The 17957-nt window shown below is 46.3% G+C and overlaps 1 protein-coding gene across 5 annotated transcripts in view; it reads left to right on the top strand.

Annotated features, from left to right (window-relative positions):
* The window catches only part of LOC124175237 (homeobox protein aristaless-like), a 61407-nt gene that overhangs the window by 33177 nt on the left and 10273 nt on the right, over nt 1–17957 (top strand). For 3 of the 5 annotated variants that reach the window (XM_046555274.1, XM_046555277.1, XM_046555278.1), the window contains exon 2: nt 13231–13561. In XM_046555274.1, the coding sequence (XP_046411230.1) occupies nt 13231–13561 (331 nt within the window). Of the gene's footprint in view, nt 1–8561; nt 9210–11058; nt 13054–13230; nt 13562–17957 lie in introns of those variants that run through there. The other 2 variants (XM_046555276.1, XM_046555275.1) reach the window with 2 other exon arrangements.

Genomic DNA, 17957 nt, shown 5'->3' on the forward strand with positions numbered 1-17957 from the left:
AATATACATACGAGTTTCTTGGAAAGTATACTCAGGGCGAAAAGATTTTGCATCTAATCCGGGGTCGGATGCAGGAATTAAAATTGCAAATAAGAAGTGGTGATAAATGAATTAAAAAAATAAATAAATAAATGAATAAACAAATAAATAAAAAACGCCAACGACCGCGGGATCCTTCCTCGAATGACAATCTCTCGGTCGCGGGCGAGCAGATTATTGTATGAGTAACGGGCATATATATATATACACACACACACACACATGTATATGTACGCTGTGTCCGGGAGGCAGGGAGGCAGGGAGAGGCGGCTGATAGGGAACTAGTCCTCGGGATCCCCATTAGCGTAATGGGGCAGCGTATATAGTCCCCATGCGCGGAGTGACGGTCATCTCCGAGTGTACCCTACCTGTTCGGGACCGACCCGGGGTGCCAGGGTCGACTGTACCGTCGCCCGATACCTCGGGCCCAAGGATTATGCCAGCTTTTAATAAGAGGGGATCGGGGCGAACCGAGATAACGACGGTAAATAACTTGTTTATATCTACGGCAGCGCGGACTCAACCTGAAAGCGTACGTTGTACCACCGACAACGCGATGCTCACAGAATTTCATGGTATACCGGCAATTCCGGGCTGCGGGAGAATGTCACTCGACGTTGCGTTCGAGGTTACGTCCCAGTTTTTGAAACGAAAAATGGAAGCTGGGAATCCCTGTGCAAAGTTGACACGCGATAAGCTTTCCTGCATCGTTGAAAAGATGTTATTCTTTGAGGGAAACGTGAGGACATCGTCGAATCGAAGACGGTAGATACGCGATTTTGAGGGAATCATGGCATGACCCAGAATAAGACCCGTTCAAACATAAAACGTGTCTACTGGTTTCGCTCGTTGGTTAAACTTAAGTTGCAAATCAACCGTGTCGTTTTTGTCGTGTAACGTCAATTAATTCGTAGAGATGATACTTCGGATTTGTTGGAATGTTTAAAACTTTTCTACTTTTGATTACACTCAAATTTACATAATGTGTCTTTGCAACGATTGTACCACGACGCAGCGAGAGATATTCGAACAAATATTCCATAATCTATACGCGTATGCTAAATAAATCACAGCGTTTATCGATACTTTTTGAAAATTACACCGTTAATTTACTTATCGTTACTTTTACCTGTAGGCGCGGATCTTTACTATGTGAAAAAAATTGAGGAACAGGTTTAAAAATAACGCCAAAGTGGCCTCGCAAGAACCACTTGGAAGCGATGAGGACCCTGTGCTAAAGCTCCGGAGCAGAGATGCAGAGGAAAATATACTTATAATCTGGGCTTGAATTACCGGGATTTCAGAAGAGTGCTGGGAGTTCCAGAGAGAAATAAACTAAAAACCAAAACGAAGCAGGATCGGTGAGTAAGTGGGAGAGAAATCCTGTGGGACTACCAGGTCGTAAATTTTTTTACACAGTATCCGCCGCTCTGTTATTTGCGGGGGTTGCGGAGATCCACTACCACTCTTTTCGCCACCGGTTCGTATTACACCTATCTACTAGAACGAGACGGAACAACCCTAGCTGGATGTAGCGACCTGCGGTTACCTGGGTGGTAGCTGCCTCCCTTTACCCTTGGACACCATCAGGCCTTACCACTTACCGGCTGCATCGCTTCCGGTCTCTGGGTTTCTGCTCATCGATCCACCGTTTATCTCGCCGAGCAGAAGTCCTCGTGAATTTATACCTGCAGCACTGCGACGCGTTGTTGCACAAGGTCCTCGAGTATCCTGCGAGGAACGAGACAATGACGGGAAAACGACGAGAGCCTTGTGCATTCGCAAGTCCGCTCGAATGACGGTGTAATTTAATTCGACGCGGAACGAGAGTCGCTGCCGGTTTCAATCGAACATGTCAAGCTATGACACCGTCTCTCACTGAGACATAAGGTACCGATAGTCCGTCGAGTGGACAGTTTTGTAAATCGATTTACCAACAATGTAGGAAATCGCGGTGCCTAAGCTTCGTTGGCCGAAGTTTTCATTCGATGTACCATCGTTATTTTGATTTCGGAAGAATATCACGGTGCGTTACATATTTCCCGAAGCGAAAATGCATACTTGCAGCAGCGTGCATAACTTGGCATAAACTTTAGATAAATCTAGACAGTCCTCGCCCCCGGCGGGGTATAAATTCTAGCGTAACCGTTGGAGCTTTTCCCCGTGGTTGACGCGGGATGCGTGATAATAAACGTGTTGCCGCGAACACCTCACTCCACCCTCCCTTGCGCCTATTTTGTAATTGTGTACTTATGCAATCTTCGCTGTAATACAACGCGGGAAAGGATGGAGGCCGGCTCACGTATTACGGCTGCATAAATATACAATTCACGAGCATCAAAGCGAGAGGGTACCTGCCTAGTCCGTCAGGCATACATGCGATGCAGGGAAAATGATGACGCGGCATTATCATATATAATGCAAGGAACATTAGTAGCTCGTTAAAGATAGGGAAGTTAACAAATGGATGTGTTCCAAATTAGCACCAAGACCACTCACCGTGCTCTGCGCCTGAAGACCACGTGGCGTTAGGACGCACCTACGCGTTACGTACCTACCTTTGCAGCGTGTACCCAACGCACCCTACAGAAATTTCTACCTACGTGTATGTAACTACCTTATTTCCTCCGGAATAGACCTCGTTACCGTACGCGGCGATTTATCAAACCTGCCGGTTACTACCGCCTGATGATATAATGAATTGCAAATTTATTCCAAGGCTATGGTTAAAAGTGTCTTGTCCGCGGCGTTGTAGGTGTACACCCATCACTCCCCTGCCTCAAACGTTCATTGTACTTTCGTACTTGCTTATATTTTTTTGCCCCAAATACGACGAGACAACGATCGCGTTACATCGTGCGTCGAAGCTGATATCGCGCACAGTCTGCCGGATAATTGAAAAAGAAAATACCTGCGCTGGTTATGTTCTCCGAGAGTTTTTCATATTATCAAACATGTTTCTGACGTGCATACGTTGCGCATATCGCAGCTTAACCGTCGTTCATTATAGTGGTAAAAATTGAGGAGAATTTATATCTTTAATGTCGTTATTGCGCCGATAAAGTATATGAACCTAGAATATACATCCGTGATTTATGATCATTGCCAGACGTAAATGTTCCGTACAATGTTGAAGATCAATTATTGTTCGACCACGTCGTCATGTGACGGCTGATAAATGTAAGGTGTGGCTGTGTGTACACAGCGGTACGCACACTCGTAAGCCAAATTCTGTTGTACATATATTATACGTGCGTTCGTATGAAATAATCGCTAATAACGTAGGTATGTCGCGACGGAGTTTGATTACATTTTACGGATGTTTACCGAACAAAAGCCTATTCGCGAGGAGGAAAAAACGAACGATCAAGGAAAAAGGGGCAAAAAATGGTGACTCTGAAAAAGTGCGCGGCGGTATGATAGTCGGAGAGCGGAGAAACCGGGCAGGGCGTCATGGAATAAATAAAAGCGAAAATCAACACAACCTGCTGCAGGCCTAGGTATAGGTAGGTAGATACCGTAACGGGGAAAAAAGTTAATTGTTCTTGCCGAGGAGGAGATTTCGGCGCTCGGCAAGAGGGTGCGGCGATGAGAGAAGGTGCTCGCTCTAGGATCTGGAAGTCGAATGGTATACGAATTTTGGCAAAGAAGATAACGCGTAACGCGCTGCAACGGGGCCATTCAAGTACTAGCTAACGCTAAAACAGGGGTTGGCCAATCAGAGAAACCTTGTCAAATGTTACCCTACAGTCGTAGGCGTTTCGGGCAAGTGTTAGCTAGCATAGGAAATTCCAAGTCCGTGCTCAAAGCCGACACGCCTGTTACAAAGCCTGCTTGAGAAAAATAAGAAATTTTCTTCAAGGAGGTGGTAATAATGCGTCAATTGCTCAATAATAATATCTCAGCAAATATAGTGTTGATTGCATGCATTTAAAACGAATGACAATGTATCGTGTATTTAATAGTCAGTGAATAACGAATCGACGTTTTACCGAACACTTTAACGTGTATTGGTAATTAATAATAATTAATATTTAACGAAGCAGGGGTAATTGACTACAAGTGGCATTTTTGCCATTCCCAGGTAATGAATCGATTTTTCAATCATTTATCGAAAAGCGTTAGCTAACGTTGAAAAAGAGCAGTTGGGCAAAATAAACTAACTTTACCAACCGTTAACACTGGGAGTGGGATGAAAACATTTGCAAAAAATGAGTTAGCTAATACTCGAATGAACTCAAGTCACCGGAAGCAAGATCCTGCGGATGAAGACCGAAACTTCCTCTCTTCCTCTCTTTCTCTCTCTCTCTCTCTCAATTTGTTCACGTGTTTCAGGCATTATACTGCAGCCATTCTTCCTGTGACAATTACATTATTCCTCGTTTTAAAGATCATTATATATTTGCCGGAAACGAGACCGGGCAGAGGCCCGGCAACACCTGCTGCTGCAAGTGCGTAAGCTGTTCAGCTGGGCAAGGCACCGGGTGCTTAAGTCAAGTTGCCCCCGCGGCTCGCGTTGTTTCTACGGGCAAAAGTACTTTGAATTCCACTTAACAGCATGGTATAAACTACCCTCTCATTTCCTAAGTAGTCGGCCATTAATTATCCACCTCGTCTCTATACCCGCTGCGCCTCGTGGCATCTTCTATAACTCTCTTCGTTCCTTTTTAACATATCTATTAATTACCCTTCGAGTGAGGAAAAAGCTACCCCGGTTATTAGCTCTTTCAGCTATTCCAATGGTGGGATGTTACGGTACATATTATATGTGTATGTAACCATTCTTGGCGCCCGCACATCCGTTCCGATCGCACTCGTTCTTTCCTCGGTCGTTTTTTCCTGCGATGTACATTATAACGGTTTGAATCAAGACTCGTCGATTCTAACCCATGCATGAAATCCGGCTTCTTAAACTGTCTTGCGGCGGCCCGCATTACGGCGTTCATGACTACCTTATATCTCCACATCCGCACCGTTAACAACTTTTACACAGTACACACGTTAACGTCGAGTTGTCCGGCCACAGGATATGACTCGATACTCCTGCAACAGCTCGCTTGAGACCTCAATTTACCTTGAGCAGCTGCACATGCCTTCGGCACGAAGAAAGTAATGGGGATCCTCTACTTTATGCATTCATTTATCATCTTATACAACCATTCGATTCCAGTTTCACATCATCACCACGCTCCGTGTAGTTTTTCTCAAGAATCCTCGCGTATAACCGACCGTCAAATAGAACATTCAACAGTGCATTTCGGTAAGTCGGTCTGGCCCAGTGAAGTTTGCGCCTTTTCTAACGAGCAGTAGCTCGGGTGAGCGTGCAGGTGATTTGGTCTCGTGGTGGCAGCTAGTCGTTATCTCGATGTCGGGGCTTCCAGTTAATGGCAAACCTCTCGTCGTCGCCGGGCTAACAGCGTCAGTCTCTCGATGCACGAGAGATTCCTACGGGCCCCAAAGAATTTTTGCTGGAACATCAAAATGGGTCTCTGTACCATACCCTGGACGATCCGAAGGCCTGGTCCAACCTAGTCGGTCCGGTATCGCGTTATCGATCATGACCATTTGCCATCTTCTCGGTGCATGAAGAGGCAGATAAAACACACCGTCTAACCCTCGAGAGAATTGTGTGTTCCTCATTGCGCAGGTAGTAGTACATTGTACCCAAAGTCACGGTTGACACGTTCTGTGCCACGAGTACAGGTGCGGAGAAGCCTCCGTTTCGACAACCTGCAGACCCGCTCGTTTCTTACTCACCTGGGGGCATCGGAGACGCGGAGAAGGCAGGTAGGGAGGCAGGTAGGAAGGTATTGTCAGCGTGCGACGACTTCATTTCGGACTCGGCAGGGAAAAAAACTGGGTCTGACGGCCGCGACTCGCTACTATTAAACGAAGATCAAGTCGGACCTAACGCCGAGAATTACCGATTATCATCCAGCGGTAAAATCCCTCCCTCACTTCCGTTGTCACGCTACTGTGATGCTGTACACCAGGTAGACTTTGGTCAAAATTATCTCGAGATGCACCCGCGGTCTTTGAGCTAACGAATCGCATTAACGCCGAGCTTCGAAATTTACCGTTAAACCGAGTATAAGGTCCCTGTACTACGCTGAGTAGTTTTTTAAACCACCCCTTGCATGATTGGAAAAACTTTGTAGTAGCAGTACTATGTTGACCATAGACCAAGTTTCGCGAGTAAAGTTTACTGTATTTTTTTTCTCCTATTGTCACGACGCTCGTAGCTGGTAGCGAAGAACGGCACGAGGTGATTGTCGAGTATCCGTAGGTATAGCTACTCCGACGGAGACGATTAAATAAGCCCAAGATAACGGCATTATTCCATTGTACCTACTCTCGTGCAATTAACAGACGGTGGTAATTATTCTCGAAGTTCACGTTGAAGATAACAACATAGGTATACTTACATTAAATGTATTCAATGGAAAGAAATTGTTGATCGATTTTCAATTACCGAGACACCAAAGTGGGTTTGACTCTTGTAATTACCGCAAGATTGGTGGAAAAAATTAAAAATTCCGTGCAATTCTGTCTTTTTGTAAATTACAAGGCTATAAAGCACAGCGCGAGATACATCGAATTCGCAAATTCCGTTCTCGGAATGACTTCGTGCAAGGAAAATCGCAACAGAGACGTAAAACGCAACGCGGTTCCTTGTAAGGTCGCGGGAGGATTCGGCGGTTGGCCAAGTCACAGCTGCGCTCGCTCGAGTTCCTCACCGCACTCGAATCCGCGAATCTCGAACCTCCGCACATTCGCGCGCGTATGCACGTTGCACGCAGGTACACGAAATATGTACGTTTGCGCGCGTAGTCGGTACGAAATGAGTCGCCGGCTGCGGTACAGCGGAATTCCTTTATTCGTTGATGGAGTTTTTGCGCGGAGAGGAGGCGAAATTCTTTGCAGTTCGTTACCGCGAAACCTCCCCGCACCTGACGAACTCTCGGACGCCTTGTCGCGGCTACCCGGAATTGACTCTTTCTCCAGCTATTGTGTACTCCCATGCCGCCGCAAATGCCCGATCCTTGCCGTAAGGTCCGACATCTCAAGCTCCCGGTCCTCGGCAAGAAAAGGAGCCGCTCGCTCATCGAAGACACGTTAAACGAATTAGACAGGAGAATGCGACCGCTCGATGGATTGCCTCGGACTACCTCCTGCCTCGTCTTGCCGAACGATCGTTCTTCTTGAATTAGAAATACGCGCTTGACGAACACCGCGGTGTAAAAAATCGATTCGACGGATCGCTGCCGCGGCACGTTGCGTAGACTGATAAATCTGCAGAGTAATTGGCACTCTTTCGTTTATTGTGAAAAGAAATACATGTATATCGTGGATATTCGTACCGCATTCGTCGAAAAAATTTTTCACGGAAACTTGGAACGGCTGGTTGTTGCGTCCGCGAGGACAACCTCGACCTCGTCCTCCTCTAAATACGAGGTCTCCTCTTCACGCCTGCGGTTGTATACCGTAAAATGACGAGGGAATGACTCTTTGCCGCGAGATATCGCGACAAATGTCACGCCTGTCGGCGTCGTCTTTCTAATGGGGCTTAATTGTGAGCCGGTATAATTTTGTTCGCTTTAAGGGCGCGCTTGACGAATCACACGTCGCGGGTTGTAATACGCCTTTACCTAAACTGTTGCGTACCTGCCGAATGCCAGTGGCTCGGTTATTTCACGTGTAGTTCCGCGGTCGAGATAAGCGCGTACACAGATATACACGTAGGTAGAATACCCGCCGAGCCACCGTGCTTACGGAAATTGAATAATAATTGCCGCTGCTGCTCGCTCGCTCGTCGCTACCGTACGTGTTGTACCTGTTTATGCCTTATACCTGCTATACCTGCAGCAGCTACGACGGGGTGAAAGTCCGTGTACAACACACGCTCGATCTACGTATCGCGATGAGCGAGTTGCGAAGACCACATCCATTCACATCTGTTATACGTGTACGAACGTACACGTATCATCATCATCATCATTTAATAAGCCGTCCGCGGACCCGCGCTTTTCCCGCCCCGAGTCGTTTCTATCCTGCGCGATCTCTTTTAAATTAGGATCACTACGGGGAGATAAAAATTCGAAACAATGGGTTGTAATTGTTGCCTCGGGTACGCTGCCTTTTTCATCATTATGTTATCATCCTTTCCTGTATTAGACTCGTCCCCGTCCGTCTAGCATCTTGCCCTCCGTTCTCTGTTGAATATTGACGATTGAATTTATACGAATTCACGACTCTCTGTGAAAATATCAATTATTCGCGGGCGATGTGGTTAATTTTTTTTTTTTTTTTTTTTTCACATAAATAAAATTTATTCAGTCATTATTCTATTATGTGATACTCAACAAGTGTTCGGATAAATTTAGCAAGCGAAACGTATCCTGTAATTATCAAGTGATCAAAGATAATTGAAAGTGGTTTTGTGAAATATAATCTGCTTAAATCATGGTATTTGGTATCTCGTATTTTACCGGCCGAATCCCGATGCAGTTAATCATCATCGCTGGTCTCGGTTGTAAAAATGTTCAACCTACGTGGTGTACCTATACACGCGTAATGTGAAATGAATTAAAATGGTATTTTTATTAATCATAAAACGATCAGCTACGCTAATAGCCGACATCCGTTGCCTCGTACCTTATACTCTGCCGCTGTATATCCGACTTGTTTGTTTGCGCGTCATACCCGCAGGTCTGATTGTGAGAGGGGATAGGAAGACAGAGAAGCAAACTCGCGAGTGAGTCGCCTGCGGGGTTCTCTGCCATGCCGCCTCGATCCAGAGAATAATTACGCAAGCTGGGATCCGGCAAACTTCTCCAGTCCTCGTTTTTCTCCTTTGGGATCGATGTTGCGGGCATGACGTATCGTTTATAGGGAGAAACAGTGGAAAATATAGGGGTTCGTCTGCGATATCGAAAGACACCTGTGTTTCATTGAAAAATTGGAAATTCGGCCATTCGAGTATCGATCAAAATTGCAATTCAATACTTTTCACGGTAATGAAAAAAAAAATGCCAAATTTTACCAATATCCAACCACCGGTAGGCCTACACGAACTAGCCAACTACACGAGAGTATACGCACAGCTGCAACGCTCGCTTAATTAACCTGCGTGCTACGTGCGCGCGTAATGCGCGGATCGAAGAAGACACGTACGTATCAATTATTATCAATTATATAACGAATTGCAAAGCGTGTAAAAAACGTAATTATACTTCATAAATCAGCCGCGTCGTTCGCCGCTGGCTACCGAGCTTCTGCACTGCTGCAGGCCGTGCAGCGGCTGCACGTTGCTACGGCAAACGAGGAACTCCATCGGCATCGTGGAAGTTGGTCGCAATAGGGATGTCGCCGATCGGGGTGAAATGAAAATGCGTTCATTCTTTGGAAGAAGTAAATCTCAAACTATTTTTCAAGCAGGTATACAGGCATGGGTAATTGCATTCCGCACAGTCCGCCTGATTCGATGTAGGTATCGTTTTGAATGAATATTATACTCGCGTTTAAACACTTGAAAGAAAAATAATTACATAATCTCACAAGGTTTGCATACGTCTTATAACGAGTTCGTTTAATTTCTAGTACAGCAAAAACGTCTTGTCATATTCTCGGCTGTATACGAACACTTCGAGATTCTGTAATAAATAATCACAGTTTTTTGCAAAAATAATCGAACAGGTTATTAACGAAGGCTGACTGACAATGAGTTAATTGAGCCGCGGCAAAATAACGCTTACGATTAGTAATGTACATTGTACAACGCGGTTTATTGCGCATGCGGAATCAACGACGGTAAATAATAGAAACGCATGTGATTCCGTCGTTGAGCAGGTACAGGCGCACACACCTTACACCGGGGTAATTTAATAATTAATAGTGACATTGTAGGTAATTGCCTGCCGTGGATAATTGCGATTGTGCCAGAAGCCATCGTTCGGTGCGGAACAAGAAAACCTGACAATATTAATATCGCCGCCTCGCATATCACGCCTGCGTGTATCGCGCATAAAGTGCCTCGTATACCCGCCTATTCTCATTCTGTTAATTATACCGCTACGTGTTCAACGACGCGCGTCAGTTCCATCCCTAATATCGGGGAAATTCTCGGATGGTCCGTGAAAATTTTTAGTTATTAAATTTGACCGCGCGAGTTTGTTGGCCGCGAAGTACGATAAATGACAATATCTCCTCATCGTTTGATAGAAAGTTTCCAATCGTTCCATAAACTTGGACACGGGGCAGGAGTAATTAATGCACGGTCTGTTACGTGCCGCTGCTCCGTCGTCTATCCCCACGCAGATCGAGATCAAAATATGCAAACCACGTATCTAATCACTATTTATTGATTGGATTATAGCCAGTCGTTACTGTGGAGAATTAGGGAACTCCCAATCTCCCAGTTTTTATGTCAGATTCGGAGGCGTGCTCGTAGGAAGCATGCCAGGCTTTATTCAATTATGAAAAAACATTCTCGAGAGATATATAGAGGGATAAAAATGTTCAAATCGACTATCCAATCTGTTCCTCCTTAACTTTATAAAAGTCTTTCGATTCTTTTAGACTATTTATAATATTCAATTCTACATTTTTTTCTTTCCTGTTTACAAAATAAACGCATGTAATATAACCGACTCTCGTATTCGATTCATTGAATTGCATAATGCAATGACCGCGGACTGTAAAATCTCGGAAATTCCTCGTGTCAGGTAAGATGGACATTTGTGATTGGTTTTAGCCAGAGAAAAGAAAAGGTCTTCCAACAAGAGTTGTAGATATTGTAGGTACCTGTAGCATAGGCGCAAGAACCCGCAAGCGTTTGCGCTCGTTGCGCACCTATTATAACGTACGTCGTAAATAAGGAGGCGAGGCTGGCTGTAGTATCGTTTAACCAAGGAGGAATTAAACATGCGTCAATTATTGTACCATAAACATGAAAATTATCGCGGCATAATAAACTAATTAACCGACTGATTGCGGTTGGATGTTATCCCAGTTGTATTTTACAGGTAATACACAAACGCGTGGCGGTGCGTGTGTGCGACGTTCGCGGGTTCGCGTTTATTAGATCCGGTCTTTTTTTTTTGTTACTGAAAAGATACCGTGTACGATAGGCTCGTACGTGGCCCACCTAAATGCCCAATGGATTTGTCCTCACATGACGCGCTAATGGAACGTATTAATTACCGACGAAAAAAAGATAGACGCAAATATACGCGCCGGTAAGAAATCCCGGCTCCCGGCCTCCGGGGAAAAAAACTCAGCGATATTGTATTCACAAGTAATACATGCGATGTAATGTAATCGGCGTACTTTCGAATCATACTTGCAAATGGTATTGTATTATATACGAGGCGCAAAAGCAAGCAGGCAGGCAGGCTGCGTGTCGTGTCGATACAGCACACTGTGTATAACACATCGGACCTCTCCACCGTCACGTGCAAACTCTGAGGCACAGTCCGCGATGCTTATCCAAGTAATTGAGTAATCGACCCGGGCAGTCGAGTGTAATTGGACGTTGATTATACCCGCCATAATACACCTACCGACGCTTTACATGTTTCGTGGCGAACAAGACCCGAGGGCCAAGAGGCGGGAGTCGAGAATCAGGGACTCGCGGATGTCGTACATGGAAATCGAAGCCAAGCCGGTATCCCGCTGCTTACCGGACGCGAGTCTGCCGCGGCAGTATCGTGGAAACTGACGAAAGTCATTCCTGGGTGCGAAGAGTCGCGGGAATCGGAACCAAGTCGCTACGACGAATTCAAATCCGACCCCCACGGACGATGTTGAATTAGAAATTGACACGGCGCGGAATACCTTCAACAGCTGTACGGACAAATTAACGTTATCCGTGGTGCGCGTCGTTATTAAGTGTACAAGCCGCGGTGGGGGGCGTTTTATTTTACATTTTATTTCACCTTTACGATCCGTTGATTGCCTCGTTATTGCCGGAGAAAGTATAACCAGCCGTAATGACGGACAGACCAATTAAAACACAACCGTGCATGGTTGCCGGCTCCGTATCACTCGGCGGCCTCTCATCTCCGTCACTTCCCAACGCGATCTTACGTCCGTGAGGTCCGTGGGTGTCGCGATGCGCAAGGTACACAACCACGAGCGAATACCAGCGAATACGATTTGCGCAGAGCAGAATATCACGGAATTTCGTGACGTATTCAATTATCTCTGTCGGGCCCCGCGTGCACCTGGGGGTCCTTTCACCGACCTTGTTGCCCCTTGAGTAACGCCTGTCAGACTTTCCGTTCGTATACAAGCTAATTTCGTACAATGTTGTTGGCGTATCTTACCTACGCGCTTGGCTCGAATTCGTTTTGGATATTATTCTTGACTTGTAATACATCTCGACAGGTATTTCACGAGTCGGGCAACGTCTGCCGAGTCACGCACGCAGCTTTCATACGAGAATCCAAAGATCGTCTTCTCACGATCGTTTGAACATTCGGAATTCAAAACTTGTGCCACGTGTCCTCGAGACTTTGTCCTTAACTCGATATGTTCTGGCGAAATGGGGATCTTGACATTGGACAACTATACTTGTACGCGGTATCGCGTATCGGAATTGAACGACAGATTCTGTTCAGAGCGGTGACGTATGCACTCGCTTCTTGGCTGAAATATCGTTCGTTCAATTTTCAATTTACGACAAGTGTAATTATCCCCTCTACGCATACACGAGAGGTATAAGGGTACTCTTTTGTTTCCTTCTTCCAAATATCGTTTCGTCTCCGTTGTATCCCCTTTCATTTCATTTTTTAAATCAACCTCTCTGCGAGACGCTTCGTGCGGCTCGAGTCCCAACGCAGAGACAGCTTTAGGGAGATTGCGGTTAGGCTGTGGTACGGTTATACCGAAGATCGGAGAGGCCGGTTTATGGCGTTCGAGCCCCGGAGCTGACTGTTCTGCTCCGGAAACCAGACCACAAATTTTCCAGCGTGTTCCGGGAATCAATTATGATAATTCTACGCTCACGAAACGGTAATGAGGTTAATGGTCCCTCTCCGCCGCCCATTGCAGGCTAGGAGGCATCCACTCGACAATGAATCCCGATCTAATACACCGCAGCGTATCGTACATAACACTGCAGCGAAATCTCACTTTCGTGTTGTTTTTTCATCATCGCTGAGGGAATATTTGGGCCTTAATTCGTTGCAGAGAACTCGGTGCCAGGCAGCAGCGAGGCGGTCCCGCGGACGAGTCCCGCGGGCAGCTCGAACGGGTCTGTAACCGGAAATCACCCGTCGGCCCAAAACGTCCAGACGGCGTCAAACCAACAAATGGGGATATCCACCGAGGATGCTCGACACGACGACGACGGGGGTCATCCCCGTGCCGCCGCCCCCGCCAGCCCCGAGAGCGAACCGGAAACCGACGAATACACCCCCAAGCGGAAGCAGAGGCGGTACAGGACCACCTTCACCAGCTTCCAGCTGGAGGAACTCGAGAAGGCATTCTCAAGGACCCATTATCCCGATGTTTTCACCAGGCAAGTGCACTTTATCCTCAATTTATACTACAGTGATCGCGGTACGATAAGTACCCACGTTCAATGCAGCCCTCTTCGTTAACTGCTAACCCATGCTCCGTGTTATTATACACGATCTTGGGGTAATTTGACGGAAACGATTTCTTTCACGTTTCATTTCATCCTTGCGTATATGCCCTACCGTTCGCTCTCGCGAATCCTTCAGGTATACCATCGACTCGCCGGTCCTAACAATTTTCAACTCTTGGTCGGTTTCGATTTCGAATGGCTTTCGCGCGAATGAGTCCGTTCGAACGATACAACCGACAAGCTCATCTCTCCTTTTGGATGGCGACGAGTAAAGAACGCGGTGGCGTATTTTCACTCTCGAAATGCGGAAATCACTTATCCGAAGAATCTGAGATTGTCAGGAAATTGAATATTTTTCATACGTAGCTCGCACCCTGCAGCGTGACATCGTCGACGCGAAGGCATAAATCATGGTACGTAGTCGTGTAGTATTTGTGCGACCGCTCGATCACGCCTGTATGCGACTATCGGGATATACCAACGAAGACCTGGACCAGTATAGTTTTCCTGCCCGTACGAACGGGTATATACATACATCCATGCATCCATACATGTACGTACGTACATACATAATATACATAGGTCTCACCGTTAATTACAAGAACCCACACCGTGCCCGCAGCGCTGGGAGCGCACCTATTACGAACGATTACGGCGCTATTAGTTACCAAGTCCGGTTTAAAAATCTCAAGATAGATTACCCCGTTGCAGGCTCGGAAGCCATTCCACCCATACGCTTCGACTATGCCTCACGATCCATCCATCGAGAGCTGGGTCATCACGGGTCGGAAGAATTCTGCTGTAATACGTGCATTACACATTACATCGGGTGTAGTCCTTCCGGGGATGTCACGCGGTATCCGTATGCCCCAGTTTTTGCAACCCCATTTATTTACCCGTTTATTTATTTCGATTATTCAAATTCGAACGCCTTGTGTTCTCAGACGTGTGGTTGGAATAGTTATTGCGACAGGAAATAGCTGAGGTGTAACGAAGTGTATTTCTCCTGCGACCGATTCGACTCGTTGCGTTCTCCGAACGGTACGTCTGAACTCATCCTCGAGTAGGCGACAAGCATTCACGAAGTTTCGGCCTATGTAAATCAGACATCTTGATATCATAATTCGAGAGAACGGCTACCGGACGCATTAATTTTTTCCTCACGATCTATTAGACAGCGCGGTTAATTTCAACGAGCGCAAACTTTCAAAGGTCCAGGTTCATTATAGAGGCGTCCTCCTTCCGTCTCTCTCGATCTCCTGACTCGTATGCCGCGTGACTATTATAATGGTCAAAAACTAACATCGATCGCGGATCATATATATCGATGATATACATTTATCGAGGCGTGCGGCGAGTAGGCGCGGTAGCCAGAGTTATTTTCTTTATCTAAATTAGATCTTGGAAGAGGCGGCAGAGGGGCTGACGTTTATGATCAAGGAGCGTATACGCGCTTTACATGCCTGTATTATCCGTCGGTGCTTCACACCAAAATTACGAGCACGTGTTCGTACACTATGAAAGAAATATTCAGCAATTAAGACGATCGAGTTTTTGAAAAAACGTTCAAGCTTTTCGAGACTCATTTTAGATTGCAGATCGTTCGTAATATTGATGATACGGTGATATGGAGATTAACGAACGGTTATTTTGTACTCTAGTGAAATGAATTTTTGGTCTAAAAACTAATTTTCAAATCAATGATCGTTGACCCGTAATAACAATTACATTTCTTTTTCGAAACAATTAACCGCATATCGTCGAGCTCTGTTCGTGACAGTCAGATTTTTGTTTCTAAACAAAGTCCGTCACTTTCTCAATACCGATTAAAAAATTACCACACATTTCTCGCTTTCGTTAGCCATTGTTCGGTATTTTGAGTCTCGTTGCACTCGCGGTTTATCAAGCAAGCTTATCGCGTCCCTGCACAGTGACGTATCTGCAGTCTTCGGTGGCTGACCACCCAACGCGCAATTCACGGGAGGACTCATTTCCAGTGACAGTCAGGGTGCAGCCGATCCTCTCGGCTCCTGGAGGTCTAGACGATAGCTAAGAGCCAAGAGCGGTTGCGCTTTGGGATGGGATAGGAAGGCGCGTATACCTACATAGGTATAGTTGTACGGACATGGCATAACGGAACCGCGATAGGAGCTACACCCTTCTATTAGTTTGTCCCCTGGTCGAGACCTAATTCCATCGATAGCACCGATTCCATTCTCAGTGCTCCTCAACCGGGTGGCTGCGATATCGTCATACTCGAGATTCAAGTTGGCTCAGCCAAGTTTTACGGAATCGGGGAAAATGGTATTTTCAACGCATTTTTGCGTAACGGAGTAACAGAGTAACAGAATCTTAAGCCAAATTTTCAGGGTGTCAAGCCCCTCGTTCCATCCTTTCTTGGTACCGGCTGGACCACGCGTGTCGTACAGAGACATACTTATCGCACACGCCTCGCGGCAAACAAGATGGCCGTGTGTCGCCTTGTGGAGCTATCACACATGTCGTACAAGAGAGAAAGAGAGAGGGGTATAATATACTCGACAACGGCGGGAGGAAAGTAACGGGACCGGTTCGATCTGACTGGACAACTCTGATTGGTTGGATGAATTCCGTTTGAAGTTTGTTTTGTATACTCTCTCGACTATGGCTTTTGCAACTCGTGAAAAAAACGTGCATCGGAATTACGATTTCTGCTAGCGTTCGCTAAATCATCGTATCATTTATATAGTATTAAAGTTCGAAACCAAATTTTGGATGTTCGGATGTTCGGATGTTCAAAAAGTGACATCACCCAAAATTTTCTTTCTCCTGACGTCGTCGATCTATATAGACGAAAATCAGATAACCAAATTCCTCAGTCTGGAAACAACCGCGCAGTAGAGAGGACGTATGAGAATCACGCTCCGCAGATTTCGAGTACCGGGTTCTCCATCTCCGTGGTTCCTGCACTCCGGGTCCGCTACCTGGTGAAACTCGACTTCCAGGACAAGCTCTAGGTAGTTTCTGCGCTCCAGGTACGCTACCTAGTGACTTTTGACCTTCAGGACTAACGTTCTATAGTTCTGGCTGTCCAGGTCCTCCACCTGGTGAAACTCAACTTCCAGGCAAGCGCTCCGTAGTTTCTGCGCTCCAGATCCTTCACCTGGTGAATTTCGATCTCTAGGACCAGCGCTCCGTAGTTCGTTATAGTTCCTGCGCTCCAGGTGATTTGCCTGGTGAATTGCGACTTCCAGGTCCTCTACCTGGTGAATTCCGACCTCCAGGACCAGTGCTCCGTAGTTCTCGCTCAGTGCAGCGAGCAGTGAAGGCGTGAGGTAGCTCATTAATCTCGTATCATCTGGTAAAACACTAATAACGAGCAAGCAAGCGCAGCGAGCGCACGAGCACAAAATCCAGCTACACTAGGCATCAGACACTAGGTTTTACAGCTGGTTCACATGGTTATTAAATAAATAATATAAGACAAAATTTTGTTTTGGCGATGAGAAACGTCGAGCGTATACTCGAGATTGGTGCTCTATAACTCGATTCCGCGGAAGCCGTATACTTAATACCTGCGGAATCCTTAGTATAATACTAGAACAGCCCAGTTCGCCGGAATTCGTCTCATCGCCTGTTATTTTCGAATTATTTATTTTCTTTCGCTGCATCTGTAGCAGTTGCTTTGTTGCGTGAATAATTAGCCGCGTCAACCTGCAGGTACGTTCGTCCTCGGGACGGCGAGTCAGTCAGCGAGGAGGTTCAAAGTCGGGTTTAAATTGATTAGATTCGCGGGTGAGAGGTGTGGGTTATTACGGCACAGATTTCTGGGAAAGGATTCGCGCGTGTGTATAAACAATTATGAATATAGCTATGCGGTTCGCATATATCTGTAGCGCTTCTCGCGCTCCGCGGGACGTGTCTAACGGCTGGTACTTTGTACTTACGCTTATACGTACTCGTATACATGCATTTGTATTACACCTACACATGCATACTAGCAGCCTTCCAGGGTTCCAGGCAATTCGAGTAATTGCCACACAATTACATTATCTAATTAACCTCTTGGGGGAGCTGGGGTCCCATCCAGCCGTGATTGTTCGTGCCGCAATCCTAATTATTATTGTTAACTGCCGCTGATGCTGATGCCGATGCAGCCGCTGTGCGACGCACCGTGCGGCAAACCCTTTTTTGCAGCATCCCGCACACCTCTGACTGTAATCTTTGCAGTTTACACGATTCGCCGGAGTGCAGCTAGCTACTTCATCCGCCTTGATACTACTTGCATATTATCCCCCCGTGACCTTCGTTGGAAAATGTACCGCAGGATCGCAGCTGAACACCTTTT

The sequence above is a fragment of the Neodiprion fabricii genome, chromosome 2, assembly GCF_021155785.1.
Source record: "Neodiprion fabricii isolate iyNeoFabr1 chromosome 2, iyNeoFabr1.1, whole genome shotgun sequence".
NCBI lineage: Eukaryota > Metazoa > Arthropoda > Insecta > Hymenoptera > Diprionidae > Neodiprion > Neodiprion fabricii.